The sequence below is a fragment of the Juglans regia genome, chromosome 7 (genome assembly GCF_001411555.2).
Source record: "Juglans regia cultivar Chandler chromosome 7, Walnut 2.0, whole genome shotgun sequence".
NCBI lineage: Eukaryota > Viridiplantae > Streptophyta > Magnoliopsida > Fagales > Juglandaceae > Juglans > Juglans regia.
The window spans coordinates 48,298,899-48,316,413 of record NC_049907.1 but is presented as its reverse complement, the minus strand read 5'-3'; the positions used below and the strand labels follow the sequence as shown (position 1 = coordinate 48,316,413).

The 17,515-nt window shown below is 33.9% G+C and overlaps 2 protein-coding genes across 2 annotated transcripts; one reads left to right on the top strand and one right to left on the bottom strand.

Annotated features, from left to right (window-relative positions):
• The first annotated feature begins 6,434 nt into the window (after positions 1–6,434).
• On the top strand, positions 6,435–13,199 carry LOC109011347. Its single transcript, XM_018992509.2, has 8 exons — positions 6,435–6,707; positions 6,877–8,259; positions 8,792–8,910; positions 10,099–10,725; positions 10,834–11,146; positions 12,191–12,356; positions 12,579–12,681; positions 12,808–13,199. Exons 2-8 carry the CDS (start codon positions 7,123–7,125, stop codon positions 12,923–12,925), a joined length of 2,583 nt encoding a protein of 860 aa, XP_018848054.1. The 5' UTR covers positions 6,435–6,707; positions 6,877–7,122; the 3' UTR covers positions 12,926–13,199.
• Positions 13,200–15,064: 1,865 nt separating this feature from the next.
• Positions 15,065–17,199, bottom strand: LOC109011366 (protein DMR6-LIKE OXYGENASE 2-like). The gene is made up of 4 exons (XM_018992528.2): positions 16,870–17,199; positions 16,525–16,772; positions 15,935–16,277; positions 15,065–15,343 (listed from the first exon to the last, which is right to left on the bottom strand). Exons 1-4 carry the CDS (start codon positions 17,164–17,166, stop codon positions 15,098–15,100), a joined length of 1,134 nt encoding a protein of 377 aa, XP_018848073.2. The 5' UTR covers positions 17,167–17,199; the 3' UTR covers positions 15,065–15,097.
• Between the last annotated feature and the right edge of the window lie 316 nt (positions 17,200–17,515).

Genomic DNA, 17,515 nt, shown 5'->3' with positions numbered 1-17,515 from the left:
GTGAAGATGGCGTTTTGCAGAACCCTAGAGAATCATTTGGGTGATGCAGAGGAGACAAATTGCATGGAGATGATGAATTAAGGATGCGATTGATAGATAGATCACTACCTAACTTAACCTGTACGCTTTCTTCTTATCTTATACCGAAGCCTTCGTCCGGATACTAATGGACATATATAAATAATTGTCCTAGGATTACGTCTCTTCCACTCAACGCACATACGTACGCGTACCCACATCACATGATGCGGTCTGGTTTTTGCAACGACAATGAGTCTTGTGGTCTTCAACTTATCACATGTTTACATATCTTATCTACATTTAAAACATACAAAAGAAATTGGCTTAAGACATTTATATATTAATTAGTCAGAACACAATAAATATTTTATGATTTGAGTAATACTACATATAATCATAAAGTGCGTAAGCATTATACAGTCGTTTTAAAAAAGAATAGGATCCACAGTTAAAAATTTTTTTTTTTTTTTACATGGATTTCTTATTTATTCACTTTTTTTAAAATAGTTGCACGGTACTTACATACTCAGACTGCAACTATCATTTCTCTTATGATTTATTAATATTCCAAAAATCTTATAAAAAAGACACATCTGACAAATCATGTAACCCTATGATCTACATTTGATAAGTCCAAATTAGTGTCAAGCAATACTACACAAGTACTTACAACCCTTTATCCACTTCATGTTTATTTGATCATTATCTTTCAAGACCCATCCTTATCTTATTAGATTGGGTACATATATATAAATAAATTGATCAAGAGGAAGGAACGGAGTATGTTGGCATCATGCAGCTGCAGAGACACGTGGGCTCCATGAGGAACATTCTTCATTTCGCTGCGCGACGGATCCTATGCAGGAGGACAGACACATCACGAGGAACAAAACCGGAAGAGAAATTGTAAACCAAAAAACACTGTTGATATGCGGATAAATGAGAAGATAAGATATAGATATTGATGGCCACGACGTTGCTTTTGAGAGTTGGCCGGCCGGGAGTATTATATATCTAGGGAAATCAGTACTTTGTTATTATGCTTTTATATCTTGAAACCGAATCTTAGGGAATTCATTTATTAGCGATACAAACGAGTTTTAAGGATCTTGATTGGGGGTTAACGTATCATCGTGTATTACGTCGATGTTTATGTGTATATAATATATATATATATATAGAGAAATTATATTTGCAGTCTTTAAATGAGAACTGCATGTGTAGGCACATTATTAAATGAGAGAAAGCATCATTTTAAGAGAGATAATTTTATAATTTTAAAAAATTTTAAAGTTAAAATAGTTTAGACTTACATTGCAGTCCCATTTAGAGACTGTACCTAGCATTTTTATATATATATATATTATGCAAGCTGATTATTATCAAACAACACTACTACATGTATGGGATTTGTACTAATTGATTGAGATTAACTGCTAAAAAACAAAATGATAGTTGGCTATAAATATTGATTAATTAAGGAGACCATTGTTATGTTGTAGAAAATTTGAAGATTGGAAAAAACCGATTATTTATTAATATTCATAAAAAAAATTGTTATTTATCATCCCACACTATATATTAATATGTGATTTATTGTCATTCTATTTAAATACATACATCAATACTACAAAGAATGATAAAATGATAAGCAGAATTTTTCATTATCGATCATAACATCAGTCTTATTAGTAATGGCCGTACAGTCTTATTATAATTATATATATATATATATATATATATATATATATATATATTAGCCCTTATATATTATTGACTTTATAGAAAAGATGGCCAACGCGATAGTAGTAGTTTAATTACTAGAGCTTTAGATTTTTCTCGAGTTTATATTTAAATTGCGTTTGGATAGTTTGGGTAGTGAGATTATTTCATATATTTTGTAAATAGTAATAAAAAATAGTAATAAAAAATAGATTTAAAAATAATAAATAATAATAAATAGTAATGATATCATAATACTCCACTACCGCTAGGTCTTAAAGGGAAAAAAAATTCTTGACTTTCAGAGAAAGCAACGTCTTTGAAGAATCTTGTCCTGCAATCACTAAAGGGCTTTCAATTATGCTTTATTATCTTGTTGTGGATCAGTACTCTTTGCATGCCATACGAGAGCTGCAAAATAAAAAAGTGGATCCAGAATAATGAAAAGAACAAATTATGATATATATATATATATATATACACACATATAGATAAATTTTTTTTTTTAAGTTGCGTTTCGATGTTTAACTGAGTTGAGATAATAAAATATTATTAAAATATTATTTTTTAATAATATTATTATTTTAATATTTAAAAAAATTAAATTATTTATTATATTTTATATTAAAATTTAAAAAAATTATAATAATGAATTGAGATGAGGTGAGATGGATTTAGTAACCAAATGAAGCTTGTAGTTGGCTAGTAGCCTATGCCGGTTACATGAATATAAATAATCTTCCATCAGAATCTGAGAAAGAGAAAGAAGGGAGAAAAATAAAATTGGTTAGGCCCAGTATTTATAATAAAATATATAAAAGATCATATTTATAATTGATCTCACGTTAAGTAATGATTATAATTCTTTATATACAAGTTTAATTTGGACTTTCTTTATATACTAGTAGAATTTGGAGTTTGGTGCAAGAAATAAATGGATATACTTTCTCTAACTGTTGGATATTTTCTTCTTTTCTCCACCTTGTAATAAAGGGGAAAATGGTGGATGAGAGCTTGTAAGAGCATTTTCATTGTCTTGACTAAATTCATCTTTAAAATTTAATCAATATCACACTTTTTTATATTTACCTATTGCATTTAAACTCAACCTCCACATTGGATTATCCATTTACTCTCTATATAATAATAAAATTTTATTAATTTAATAATTTTTTATTTAATTTATTTTTATCACATTTTGTATCTCTACCAATTAAATGTTAATAATAATTATATTCTAATTAAATTAATATTAAAAAAAATCATATTTTCAAAAGTCATTTAATGCTAATAATAAAAAATATTTGATTAAACTCATTTCAAATTCTATCTAAATTACTTAATTACAAACCAAATAGTATTTTTGTTTAGAGTGAGAAATTAATATTTTAATATTTGTTTGGAGTGAGAAATTAGTATTTTAATGTTTGGTGAATCAATTGTGATTCTCCATATTTAACTAACCACTGTAACAAAAATCTAAATTATTTTAGATTTGTCCAATTCAATATGGGATGTTTTTGACATCAATTATATAAATTTTTACTAACCTCCTCATTTAACCAAGCCAATGAGAATGCTTTAAGTTGTATACCTTTATAGTGGATTTTGTTCTTACCATTGTGCGCCTCATGTATCCATACGGCCACGTTTGGATAACTTGACCAATTATCACGTTAAAAAAATGTAAGATACAGTCATAGAGTTATCTATTGAAAAAAGTAGATAAATATATAATTTATATAAAAAAAATTATTTTTAAATGGTAAATTCCATTCTTTTTCTATTAAAATACGTTATGTTTGCATACTTTATGACTTGTATTTGATATTATTCTATCTATTATTGCTTAACAGATTAAAGCATTAAGATTGAAAGGATGAGATGCTTCTGACAATATTCTTGATCGAGCTGCTACTTATAAACACGACTGGTTTGGTTACACAAAATCAAATTATCTCATCTCATATAATTATTATAATTTTTTTAAATTAGAAAACAAAAATAATTATAATAATATTTTATTCAACTTTCAACAAAATATCTCATCTTATTTTATCTGAACTACGTAACCAAACAAGACCCACTAATTTTATCCTTTGCTCCTATGCCTACGGTTGCTTAACAGATTAAATGATTAAGATTAAGGATGGGCTGCTTCTCACAATATTCTTCAACCTGCTTCTCAAGAAAAGAACACTGATCATGATCTATGACTTTGCAAGAAGCAGTTCAAGCAGAGTCTAGAGGAACTATATATATTCTCAAGACATTATTTTTTTCCTTTCTTCTCGAGTTCAGTTCTCAACATCAGCACTCAGCAACGTTGAAAAAGGCAGCCCAACGTACATGAATGGTACATGCTCAACTCCCATTAAGCTTTAAGAGTAAGACAAGGACCATATTTCCCTCGTGCCAAGTCCTATCTATATATATATATATATATATTAATATATATATAGATAGATACACTGGTCCTTCTCCTATAAATTTCTTAAAAAATACTAAAATCTATTTATATTTCTTGACTTTCTAGTTGCTTGCTTTGGTACTGCCACAAGCTATTCTTTTATTCTCTCCTGTCTCTGCGTTGTTACTGTACTTGTTACCCCGACTTTTGAACCACATGATGAGTACTAGTCCTTACCTTTATCGCGTTTTCTGATCAGTACCTGTTGCTTTATTTTTTGTTATGGTGTGCTATCATTGGCCCCGTTTAAAATATAGAGATAGTTTCAATTTATTTCAATCTCATTTTATTATTATAATTTTTTTAAATTTTTATATAAAATATTATAAATAATTTATTTTTTTAATTATAAAATAATAATAATATTAAAAATAATATTCTAAAACTATTTTATTTAACTCATCTAATAATTCATCTAAAACTATCTCATATCATCTCATTATTCAAACCAATCATAATAATATTACTTTTTTTTTTTTTTTTGTATAAATAGGCATCGTATGGATACAGAAACAATTTCATCTCATCCTATCTCATCATTATAACTTATCCAAATTTATACACAAAATATAATAAATAATTTAATTTTTTTCAAATTTTAAAATAATAATAATATTAAAAAAATAATATTCTAACAATATTTTATTTAACTTTTAACTTTTATCTAAAATCATCTCATCTCATCTATCTAAACGATGCCTAAACCATTTCATATCCTCAACATCACATGATATTCTCATTAAAATGATTCTCAGTAAAATTTTTATATTCAAAATAAGAATTTTATTCTCAAACTAATGTACATAACACGCGTAATAAAATATTTGTATGAGATAATTTGATTTGATATATAAAATTTGAAAGTTATATTTTATAAATTAAATCTTATAATTAAAGTGGTATATAATATATAATCTACTCTACACACTTGTTTAAGAATATTATATCTCGTTATTTTTAACGAATAATGCCTATTTCTTCCTTATCCGATTACAATCCAATCTATATCAAACTATATGTTGCATGGGTTTACGAATGTATGATTTATTCTCCAAATTGACCCTTATTTGAATTTTTGTTATTATTATTGGAAAAAAAAAAAAAAAAAGAACATGGGGGAAATTGGTGATAGAGGGCTGGGAAACTAGGTAAAATGACTCACTTATTGGGATATTATTTAATTTTCACACGAGTTTGAAATATGTCGGTGAAGTACTACACATCTCAGCTCGTAAGAATTCCCGAATAAGTTGGAAATGTGTGTTCTCACCTAAAATTAGGTCAGTACTTAGCTATGATCATGACAAGGCCAAATTATGCTTATTTCTCTGTTTAGTAATTTATTATTCAATTTCCCTTTTGGCATATTATATAAATTAATTAATATGAACCGACAGTACCAAATTGTTTGCAACAGACAATGACTAGCCTCCTTTCCTTTTCGCACTCCTTGGTTTTAAAGTTTGTTTTATTTTATGGCAAAAATGAGTGGTCATCTTGTTTACTTTTGGGCTCGATTTAGATTGCTAGTTTCTCATCATTATAATTCTTATATAAAATATAATAAATAATTTAATTTTTTTAAAATTTAAAATAATAATAATATTAAAAAATAATATTTTATTAAAATTTTAAATTTAATCTCAATTTACTATCCAAACCTGACTAATAATATATTTGCTAGCTAGTTAGAATTAATATTGATAATTAATTAATTTTTAAAAAATTTTTACTTTATCATGTCTATCCAAGTACTATTTTGCAATATGACCATTCAAATGATGGGAAAAATTGTACAAAGAATGATAATTTAGGATGTAAAATGATAAATTTGATAATTTAGTAGTTATATATAATGCAAAAGGAATATTAGTTTGAAGAATAAAATGTAATTTTCTTTTTTTAATACCACCCACTCTATATAATTAATTATTATGTATTATTTGCAAAATTGTACAAGTTTTTTTTATAAGGTTTTAATATATTTGAAACTATTTTATAAAATTTAAAGGATCTACTGAAATTGAAAATGATTTATGTTGTAAAATTTTAAAATATTAATCTATACGCATACCGTACGGTCTTATTCCTAAGATATGACGTGTCATAATCCCATCTATTAAGGACAAAACGACTACGTGTTAATCCACAGTAGATCGGCTTCCCCCACTCTCTCTCTATCTCTCTCTCTCTCTCTCTGCCCTTGAGACCCGTTGTCTGCCTCTTCACACACAAAAACAAAAAAAAAAAATCAATACAAGGAAGCTCTCTGCTCACCCCCTCCGCTCTCTTTTTTCCTTTTCTTTAATTTATAGAATGTCATGTCAATCCCCACTTTGATCGCTCTCTCTTCTGCGTTTTCAACCAAATTTCTGTTTTACACTCTCATCATTTTCATATTTCATCTCTTTCAAAAGAGCTAGGGCTTTTCCTTCTTCTTTTTTTCCCCACACTTCGACGAGCAACATACACGCGCGCATAGAAAGCTTCAAAGGTACGTTTCCTTCTCCTGCAATCTTAATCCTTTCTCTTTTCTTACCCTAATTTCCCCGATTTATTAAAGCTCTATCTTATTCGTCCCAAATTGATCCATAAATCTCGATATTTTCTTTATAAGTTTTCGGTTTGAATATTTTGATTCTGACTTTGTATCTGTTTGTCAGGTGGTATGTTTGGGGAGGTGAATTCATTTGTGATTAGGGTGCTAATAGGTGCGAATTTGAGACCCAAATCTGGTTTTCGTTGTCGTTTTACTTATCGTTTTTATTTTAGAGATCGAATGGTGGTTTAGCAGCAAATATTCTATTTTTTGGTTTCGAAATGGAATGCTCAGTGTAATTTTATTGGGGTACATTGTGGAGGGATTGAAGCTGGTTTTTTAGTGTAGCCCTGGTGGGGATTGGGTAAGAATGACTGATTTTCAACCGCTGCAACAGAAGCCTGAATCTACCGATGCCTGCTCCGAGTTTGAGCGCGGGTTAGAGGAATTTGTGCGTGGGCACTTGGATGATTGTATGTCATTTGCTTCGTGTAGCTCTACGCGCACTCCGGATGATGAGGACAACGAGGGTGATCAGCTAGTTCGGAGGCGGAGGAGGTCTGATTTGGAGGGTGATGATTTGGCAGAGTCATCTGCTGCACGGTGTCGCCATTCTCGTATTTTGAGTAGGTGGGCTGCTCGGCAGGCACAGGAGATGATAACAACAATTGAGAGGAGAAATCGCGAGTCTGAGTTGATGGCTCTCGCCGGTTTGCACACGGTTTCAATGCTTGACTCATCTTTTCTAAGGGAGTCTCAGTCCCCAACCTCAAGGCGGCAAGGGGCTGAGGAGAGGCCAAACACTCAGGCATCTGCGATCTTGCAAAGGTGGCGGGAGTTGGAGGATGATCATTTGCTGAATAGGAGGTTGAGGCAGCAAAGAGGTGTTGAGTCGAACACCAATGTGTCAAGTACAAACATGTCTGATAGTCAGGAGAGTGAGAACCAAGGGAGTTTGGGGGATACAATTGAGAGTGAAAATGAGTTTGGGAGCTGGGCTCATGATCAGATGGGTTTGCAGAATGAACGTGTGGATAATAACAGGTCTAGTAGGGAGCAATCTCCAGATCTTGGCGAAGTTGAGAGGGAGAGAGTGAGGCACATTGTTCGGGGCTGGATGGAGAGTGGCGTTAGTGATCATTCTTCAAATGTTGCTCGAAGAAACAATAGTCCCAGAGCAGAATGGCTCGGTGAAACAGAGCGTGAAAGGGTGAGAAATGTTAGGGAGTGGGTGCAAATGACAAGTCAGCAGAGAGGAGCTCGTGGGAGCCGTAGGGAAGATCAACCTACTGGACTTGGTAACCAGGTGGATCAAATTCGTAATGGGTTGGTTGGTGACAATGATGAAGGCCAACCTGAGCATATTCGCAGGGACATGTTGAGGTTACGTGGAAGACAAGCTCTGATTGATTTGCTTATGAGGATTGAGAGAGAAAGACAGAGGGAACTTCAGGGTTTATTGGAGCATCGGGCTGTCTCTGATTTTGCTCATAGAAACCGCATTCAGGTCAGTTGCCTATCATGAAGCCAAGTCAAGGGTGCTTAATTTTTTTGTTCTTTTGTAATTCTACCTGTATAAAAAGATTGCAATTCGAAGTCTTCCAATTACCTCCCATGTAATCAAATAGTTATAATTATAATGGGTACTATATATTGTGGAGGGAAGACCAAAACCTGCAACAATCGCTCAATTATTTGGAGAAAATAGATTCACATTTTTTATGGCAATTTTTTAATGCAAGGCAAATGATAATAATATTGTGGGGGTATAGTTCCAATACCAATTGTATCCACATTTACTAGTTTCACGAGTATTGCTTTCTTTCATGTATGCCTTTCTAAAGATTTTTCTGTAAATAATCTCACACTAATGGTGGCCTAGAATGTGACGATGTTTTCTTGGTACTTGGTAGGTAAGAAATCCATTGAGGTAAAGCTTAATACTTATTGACTGATATAAAGTTTTGTTATATGTCATCAGGATGTTTTTCTTGCATATATAGCTTTGGTTTGAGTACTAATGCAGTAACATTTTCCAGTCATTACTCAGAGGTAGATTCTTGAGAAATGAAAGACCTATTGAGGACGAGAGACCACCTTCTATGGCAGCGAGTGAGTTAGTTCAGTTAAGACAAAGACATACTGTTTCTGGTTTAAGGTACACAAACTTTTTATTCATTTCTTAATACTTAATGATTCTAACTTTTTCTTTTCACTTCTTTTTAATTGATCACGTTATCATTTTTGGAATAGCCTATTGGAATAGTAGCCTTGTTCCTTGAAAGAAGGATTGAACATAGTTTACATGGTTTAGAATGAGAGGAACTGAGGTTTATGTAACGATAACTATTTTAGTATTCTGGAATGAACTTTTAGTACCTTTGTTAAAGTAGTATCTTATACAGTCTAAAGGCCTGTTTGGGGTTGCTTTAGGAGTTTTAAAAGTGTTTAAATAGCCTTAAAAGTTCTTTAATGAAAAAATTAGGTTGTTGGGGTGTTACATATTAAAGTACTTTTGAATCTCAAATAAGTTAAAAAGTACGTTTGAGGAAAAACATCATTTTGGTGCTTTTCCGGATAATGCTGAGCGTAATTCAAATTTTAAAAAGACTGTCAATAGGCAAAAATACCCATAAAATTTCAAGATAATTACAATTTTTTAACTTTCAAGGATATGATCATAATTTTTAAAAAATCAAATCGTCGTCTTTTCTACATCATAACACATTTTTTTAAATTTATTTCCAAACAAATATAACATGTTTGAAAGTCGTTTAAACTCATGGTTACCAAACAACAAATAATAATAGTAGAACTTATTACTTAAGCTATATGGTATAAGCTCTAAAACTATAAGTTATATTTTCTACCGCAATCCCAAACATGCACTAAAGCTCTTAAAATTTTATTCAGCCATTGTCCTTAATGGAAACAATGTGCATGATTTGTTATCATTAATTTAGTGCTCTTAGACTGTATTTAGGCCTTTTATTTTGGTATACTCCCTGTGTACATGAGCTATTCCTATTTTTCATTCATATCAATGAAACTTACTTCTTACTTATCAAAAAAAAAAAAAAGCTCTTAACATTTTATATAGATTTGATGTTCACTACGCGAGCTTGAAAAATCCATTTTTGATACAGACAAACTATTTGCATATATAAATGTCTTATTCGGAATATTGGTTATAGTCTATATCAATAGTCTTTCATTATTGGGAAGAGTGAAATGATCTGTTCATTGCCTTTATTTCAAGAAGTATAAGAATTGTTGTCCAAACAAAAATGGAGCTGTTATGCTTGTTACTTGATTGGCATAATAACACGTCCACTTTCTCATTTAGGGACGGGTTCCGCTCCAGATTGGAAAACATTGTTCGTGGCCAAGTAGGCAGCCATTCAGATACCCCATCTAACAATAACATCAATGATCCTAGAAATGATTGGACTCAAACAAATGCTTCACTGAATATCCAACTTGAAAATCATGAGCAATCTCAATTTAGGCGTCCGAATAGTGATGTCAATCAGTTGCCTGATCAAACAAGGAACTTGGAAACCAACATAGCTGTCGACAATATAGTTTGGCAAGGAACTGCTAATCAAGGAGGGGATTGGCAAGAACAAATAACTGAAGATGAGAGAGGTAACTGGCAACAGACAGCCTTTGGTCAATTTAATGGGTGGAGAGATGGCAATGTTGAAGATATGGATGCAAATTGGCAAGGCAATTCGATCAATGATTGGCCCCAAGAAACTTTGAGGAACATAAATGGGGAAGAGGGCCATTCCCAAGGAACACGGGGGGTTTGGCATGAGGATGGTTCTCGGGAGGCTGTTGAAAATTGGCCAGAGGGGCCTTCTGCTCCTCCAAGAATTCGTCGTGCTATTCCAGTTAGAAGGTTCAATAGATTTCATCCACCTGATGATGATAATGTGTACAGCATGGAACTCAGGGAACTTCTGAGCAGGTATTTGATCATTTTTAGAAGGCTTTATTTGGGTTAAGAACCGCATGGATGTTGGACCTTTGCTTTTGACATTCATATAATGATTCTTTTGTCTCCCTTATCTTGTAGGAGAAGCGTTTCTAATCTACTTCGTAGTGGTTTCCGTGAAAGTCTGGATCAATTAATACAGTCATATGTAGAAAGGCAGGGTCGTGCTCCCATTGACTGGGATTTGCATAGAAACTTGCCTACACCAACTCCTGCTTCACCTGACCAGGATCAGGATCAACAGAGGGATGAGCATAATGAGGATCAACGTGATGCCATTAACAGACCTCCACTTGTGTTACCATCTCCACCGGTGCCCCCTCCACAACCACTTTGGCACCAGGACTTGCATCACACTGGCTGGTCTAGGCATAGCCTGCATCGCACAGAAATTGTGAGCCATCTTTCTTCTACAATTTGAGGAACTAAATATTACCATTGCATATAAACTCAAATTTCCCCCTGCATTCCCAATTCAGGCACTTCCTGGCTAAACAAAATATCTCTCATAGCTCCAGATGTGGGGTTATTGGAGGATTGGAACAAAAATATTAGGGATTTAGGCTGGACTTCTTCTCAGTATATTGTTACAATCACGTGAGATGGTGACTACCTTTTTCGGAAATGACTAATGTGAATTTATACATAAGATTATGGGTGCAACTTAATATTTTATGCCTTATTAACCCCTAGGGATTAGCTCAAGTGGTAAAGGCCTTGGGCTTGGGGGTATGTTCCCCCCACCACAAAAGGTCTAAGATTCAAATCTCCTTGGGTGCAAACAATCTCTAGGGACCATCGAACTGGGGGATTTTTTCGTTGAATTACCCGAGGTGCACTTGCGAGAAACTCATTGCCGATGGCCTAATGCACCCCCGGGATAAGTCCGGACGCCGTTCTCGGACACCCGGTGCCAATAAAAAAACTTAAAAGTTACTGATAAAAAAAAAAAAAAACAACTTTTAACAGTTTCTTTGTGTGATTGCCTGGACTTCATCTGAGCTAGTTTTATAATAAAATGGAGTTTAGATCTGATTCTTACTGCCACTGGGGGATTTTTTTCTTGAATTACCCGATGTGCACTTGCGAGAAACCCATTGCCGATGGCTTAATGCACCCCCGGGATAAGTCCGGATGCTGATCTCGGACACCCGGTGCCAATAAAAAAAATTAAAAGTTACTGATAAAAAAAAAAAAAAACAACTTTTAACAGTTTCTTTGTGTGATTGCCTGGACTTCATCTTTGCTAGTTTTATAATAAAATGGAGTTTAGATCTGATTCTTACTGCCAATAGGACCTGTTCTACAGATGATTTTATGTTTTTCCTGGAAAATTCTACTGATGATTAGTGGGAAGTGGGCTTGCAATTATAAAATCCTCTTTTGCTTTTAGAACCTGTTAATGCTTGCATCTAATGTGAATATTGTTTTGGATCAGGAATGGGAGATGATTAATGATCTGAGAGCAGATATGGCAAGACTTCAGCAAGGAATGAGCCACATGCAGAGGATGTTGGAGGCCTGCATGGATATGCAACTAGAGTTGCAGCGCTCTGTGAGACAGGAAGTCTCTGCAGCTCTGAATCGATCCGCTGGTGAAAAAGGTTTCTTTACATTTTCAATGCCATTCATCATTGTTCTATATGCTTCAAAAATGTCCTTTTGCCTTTTCTTTTTTTTTTAGAACAGAATGTAAGTGCAGGTCCTTCCATTCAAGCTACCTCCACCATTGGTTTTCTTTTGCTCATAGTCAAAAAGTAGTTTGTTGTTTATGCTTCTGTCTTTGTTATCATAAAATCTGACATGAAAATACAACTATGTTGCAGGCTTCGGCGCTGAGTCGTCAGAAGACGGGTCAAAATGGGGTCATGTGAGGAAAGGGACTTGCTGTGTTTGTTGTGATAGCCACATTGATTCACTCTTGTACAGGTATATTCAATATTCTTTTAACGACTTCCTTTAATTTGAAGTTTTTCTTTCTTGTTTTGGGGATACCCATTTTGTTATTGTTTATGTCTGGGTTCCTCACCCCCAGAAACTGTGAACTTTTTGCAGATGCGGGCACATGTGCACTTGTTCAAAATGTGCAAATGAGTTAGTTCGTGGTGGAGGAAAATGCCCATTGTGTAGAGCGCCAATCGTCGAGGTGATCCGAGCTTATTCCATACTGTAAAAAGGTGAAGTGTTAACAAAGAAAAAAGAAGAAAGAAATAAAATTATGCTTAGAATGTGGGCGGTAAAGATCTGAAGGAGGAAATATGGGGGTGGATCACTTGCATCAAATGGAAGCTCCTGAGGCTCCTGTGTGTAGAGTTAAGTAGAGTATTCAGTAGTTGCCAATGTTTTTCTGATTATATACTGAACATCTTGCATTGTATAATTGGAATAACAAATGGCACTGTTGATTCATCCATTCTTCCGTAAATAAAATATCTATCATTCGTTTATTTTTTTTGGCCCTTCCCCTTCCGTTATGGCTCTACTCGGGGCTTATTGGAAGTATGTCCTTCATTCAGTGACTTTTGGTAAGACTATATGCACATGAGATTCTGTACCAATAAAATAAAGAAAAACATATGAAGAGAATACAAACAAGCTAGAACACTTAAATTGTGGCATAACCAGATCGTACCCCTTGACTATAGATCAGTGATATATATATATATATATATATACATGTGTATATGTATAGAGTGGAGGGTTTGGATCGTACTTATACACGCGTGGAAAATACGTACAGTACCAACTTTCATGGAATCTTAATGATATGTCTTGCACCCTCCCTTCAACTTTCACAACGACTCATAACTACTTCATGCAGCGTTTCTGGCTTTTAGTAAAAAATAAAAATGTGTAAGTGATTAATATGTGAACTAAGAGTGAGTGTTAAGCGGTGAATTATCCTAAAATCTAAAATTGGTAAGAGCCAATAAGTACTCTATATATACTCAGCATAGCCAAAATTAATGGGTTAATGGATTCGATAAATAAAGGGCCTTGTCTGGATCGCACGTCTGGTCGGAGGACAGAAAATGGAGCACTGAAACAAAAAAGTCATAGTCAAAAGTCATCACCGGTCCAAGTTTTTCTTGCTACAATGGACTGGTGACCCATTCAAAGTCGTCACATCATGGGTTGTTGATCAATCAATGGACAGAAATCATGTAATTTAAGTAGTTGTAACTTAACGTGCATGACTTTGAAAATTATGAACGAAGAGAGGCAGAAATTAGAGCCGTAGAGGCTTACCTTTCAATGGTCTCCCAACAACAGCAAACGTTAGTTTGTAATGTAGACAGAATTACTAACATCTGCTAAGTGCCAAAACTTAAGCTGGTACTAAAATAGCTAGGAATTAATTGGTTGGTTTGATTTGCTAATTGCCAAAGAGATCGAGCTACGTCAGGCCAGAAAACGAAATTAATTCCATATATGATGTCAATATCTTCGTTCATGATGAGTGTTTGCTAATGCATGCCGGCCTTAAATAGTTAAATGCATGACTGCAACCTCGACTCTAATAAATAGCTTCTTTTTCTTACTGAATTGCATTACATTTGCTTTGCTAGCTGATCATATTACATATATAATATGGGTATGAAAGTATATATGATGAATTACCTTGTTTTTCTTCCAATACTGTTTTCATAATTTTATATAAAAAAAAAAAACGTGATAACGCGTGATCATGATCATGTAGTACTTGATCGCCCGAACGAACGAGCTAGGTCGTGTTTTTCGAGCTGCTTGATAATATGCACGAGAATATTCTTATCTTTGATTTAATAGGCCCCAAAGATAATGACATGATCAGCTTATTATTCAAAATGGCGAAATTTATAAAAGGTCATGTGATCGAGATCAAGATCATCAACCACCGGACTTATTCTTATGTTCACAAAATCGATCTAGCTAGAAAGATGCGGTGTAAGTTTTTCGTTGTGGTAATGATCCACTTGATGAATTCGATCGGTCAAATATGAAGAAAAATATAGTACAATTCACAAGGTGTTTTTTTTCTTGTTTGACCAGAAAAAGTCAAGAATTTTCTGATCTTACGAACTGGATCATAAATTTATTATCTGCTTAATTTATCGTACCATGATATTCAAAACTTAATAATAATAATCAAGAATATTTAATTTCTTCACATATTAATGCCAGTAATTCTTTCCTGAATCAATATTATATTATATTATACATATGTTTCAAAAGTTACAAATAGTGCTTAATTCGAGAGTACTTTTTCTAATTCTGAAATATATATATATATATATATATATGCGCATATATATATATATATGCGCTTATAATTCGATTAATAACTAGCTAGCTCGATTGATCATCAAGCCAATTTCCTAGACTCAAGGAAACTCTTTCTCTTGGGTTCACAGGAAGATAAATAGTCAAGAAAACTGGCGAAGTTTGTATCCTTGTAGCGCCTCGGATTGGCTTCATCTATGAGTTTTGGTGATGGCTGAACCATGCTATCGAATGGCAGGCTATGCAACGAAGCAACAGAAATTCGAGTTTTCGAGGAATTGACAAGAACCCGATGAAGTACGCTACTGTATCGACCATTGCTAAATATCTGCATAAAACGTCAAAAAGAATAATTCAAATTTAAAAATTGACTAGCTCTCTCTCTCTCTAATATATATATATATATATATATATATATATATATCATCATCATCAATACCTAACCATGACACATACATTCATGATACATAAATAGACACACATATATGTGTATATATATATATATATACACATACATGAAGCAGATCATGTTGCATGCGTTTCAAGGAAACCTAATATTTCAATATTTTGGCCAGATTGACTGATCATACCATGTTCCACTTTGGAATATATCAGTTTATACAGAAAATTAATTTCTGGATCACGTACTGTTAATTAATTATGAAGTTCATTAACCTTATATATATATATATATATATATATATATCTGCCTTAAAGTACTAATATTTCATCGAATACAACCTACGTATAACGTACACAGATCAACCAAATAATATTAATCATGCACTGTCAATAGAAATTTGAAGAAAATCTAGATATCTACATTCTAAGAAGAGATTGTTCGTAAAGTTCTGATGTTAAGCAGAATAATTAATTAATGGTGTATCCATGGCTTTTTTTGTTTTGATTAAATACTAACCTCAAGATGGTCTCCGACGTTGACAACAAATGAATTAGGGCGGGGCTCCACTGTTACCCATCTTCCTTCATGTTGTATCTGGAGACCCTCAACTTCATCCTGGAGAAGCAGCGTTAGGAAGCCATAGTCCGAATGGGGATGCATGCCTAATGTTAAATCAGGTTCAGGGCATTTTGGGTAGCAATTCAACACAAGGAGTTGGCTTCCGTTTTCGAATTCTCTTAACCCATCATTTTCGTTCTCATTTCTCGTTGTATCCACCAATCCTAGGCTCTCTAGGATGGCCTCCGTTAGCATCAGATACAATAATTTAGTGTTCTTTGAGTAGTTAACCACCGCTTGCCTGTTCAAACATTTAAATTCAAGATATTGATGCATGATAATTAACATAATTGACTCTTGCAAGAACATATTGGTTAACATATATATGTACGTACGTACGTGTCTAAGCTTAAATCCAGAACCGATGTCAGAAAATTATCAAGCTCAGCTAAAATTTTAAGTAAACAATAACTGGTGCGTGCATGTGTCTTTGTATGTGAGAGATCACAGAAAGAGAGAGAGGGAGAGTAGTCAATAGAACTAATCACCTTAGGTCCGCAGGAGAAGAAGGCCAAAAGGGAAGAACGTCGGACAAGGGATGGCAGCTTAGCTTTAAGAAGTCTCTCCAACAAAAGATTTCATCTTTATTCTGGTTAAAACTAGTCCCATACCTGACCGGTGAACGCATCTCAGTTGACATGTACTTGGACCTCTCCTCGAATGGGAGGTCAAAGAACCTTTTACCAACATCAATCATATTTTCAATCACATCCCTTGGAATGTCGTGGTTTACTAACTGCACCAATTCAAATATTAAGAAGTTAAGAGAAACCCCAAAACACAAAAGCTTCGTTTTTGGCATGCCAATTAGGAATAAATCTGTGAAGACTTACATGAAAAAACCCGAATTCTTCGCAGGCTTTTCTGATGGAATTGACAGCATGAGATCTACTGGAGCCTTGCAACTCTGCAAAATCGATAACTGGTAACTTTAAATTCTGGTTGCTAACACTACCAGAGCCTTTCGATGACTTTGGTTGGTCAGGGACGGGCAATATGTACTTGCTTGGAACTCCTGTTATTCCTTTCTCGCATAAATGTTTCACTCCTTTGTGGAATTCGCTTTCTGTTGAATCATTTGCCCCTTTGGTTTCGCTTTCAGCTGCCAAATTTCTCATCGCAGGCGACATGATGGATGTATATGGGAGAGATCGAGAGATGAGGAGAGGGAGATAGATGAGGGTGAAGAAGAAGTTGAGGTGTGGTGGACTTATATAGGAGATGAGAGCTAGGGGACGGGGTGCATGTACTTAGTAAGCGCTGCAGTGACAAGGTTTGGTGAAGGTAAACGAAGTAGTAGTACTCCTTCCAATATTGCATGCAAAATTAACCGGCCAGTAGTTGACCAAGTGTAGTCAAAACATGAGGCGGTGATCGATGAAGGAAGAAGTGGTATTTGCATGGCCCAACCAACAGCCGGTATTAATTCATGCATCACCGTCATGCATGCATATGACTGACGCTGCACATGATCATGAC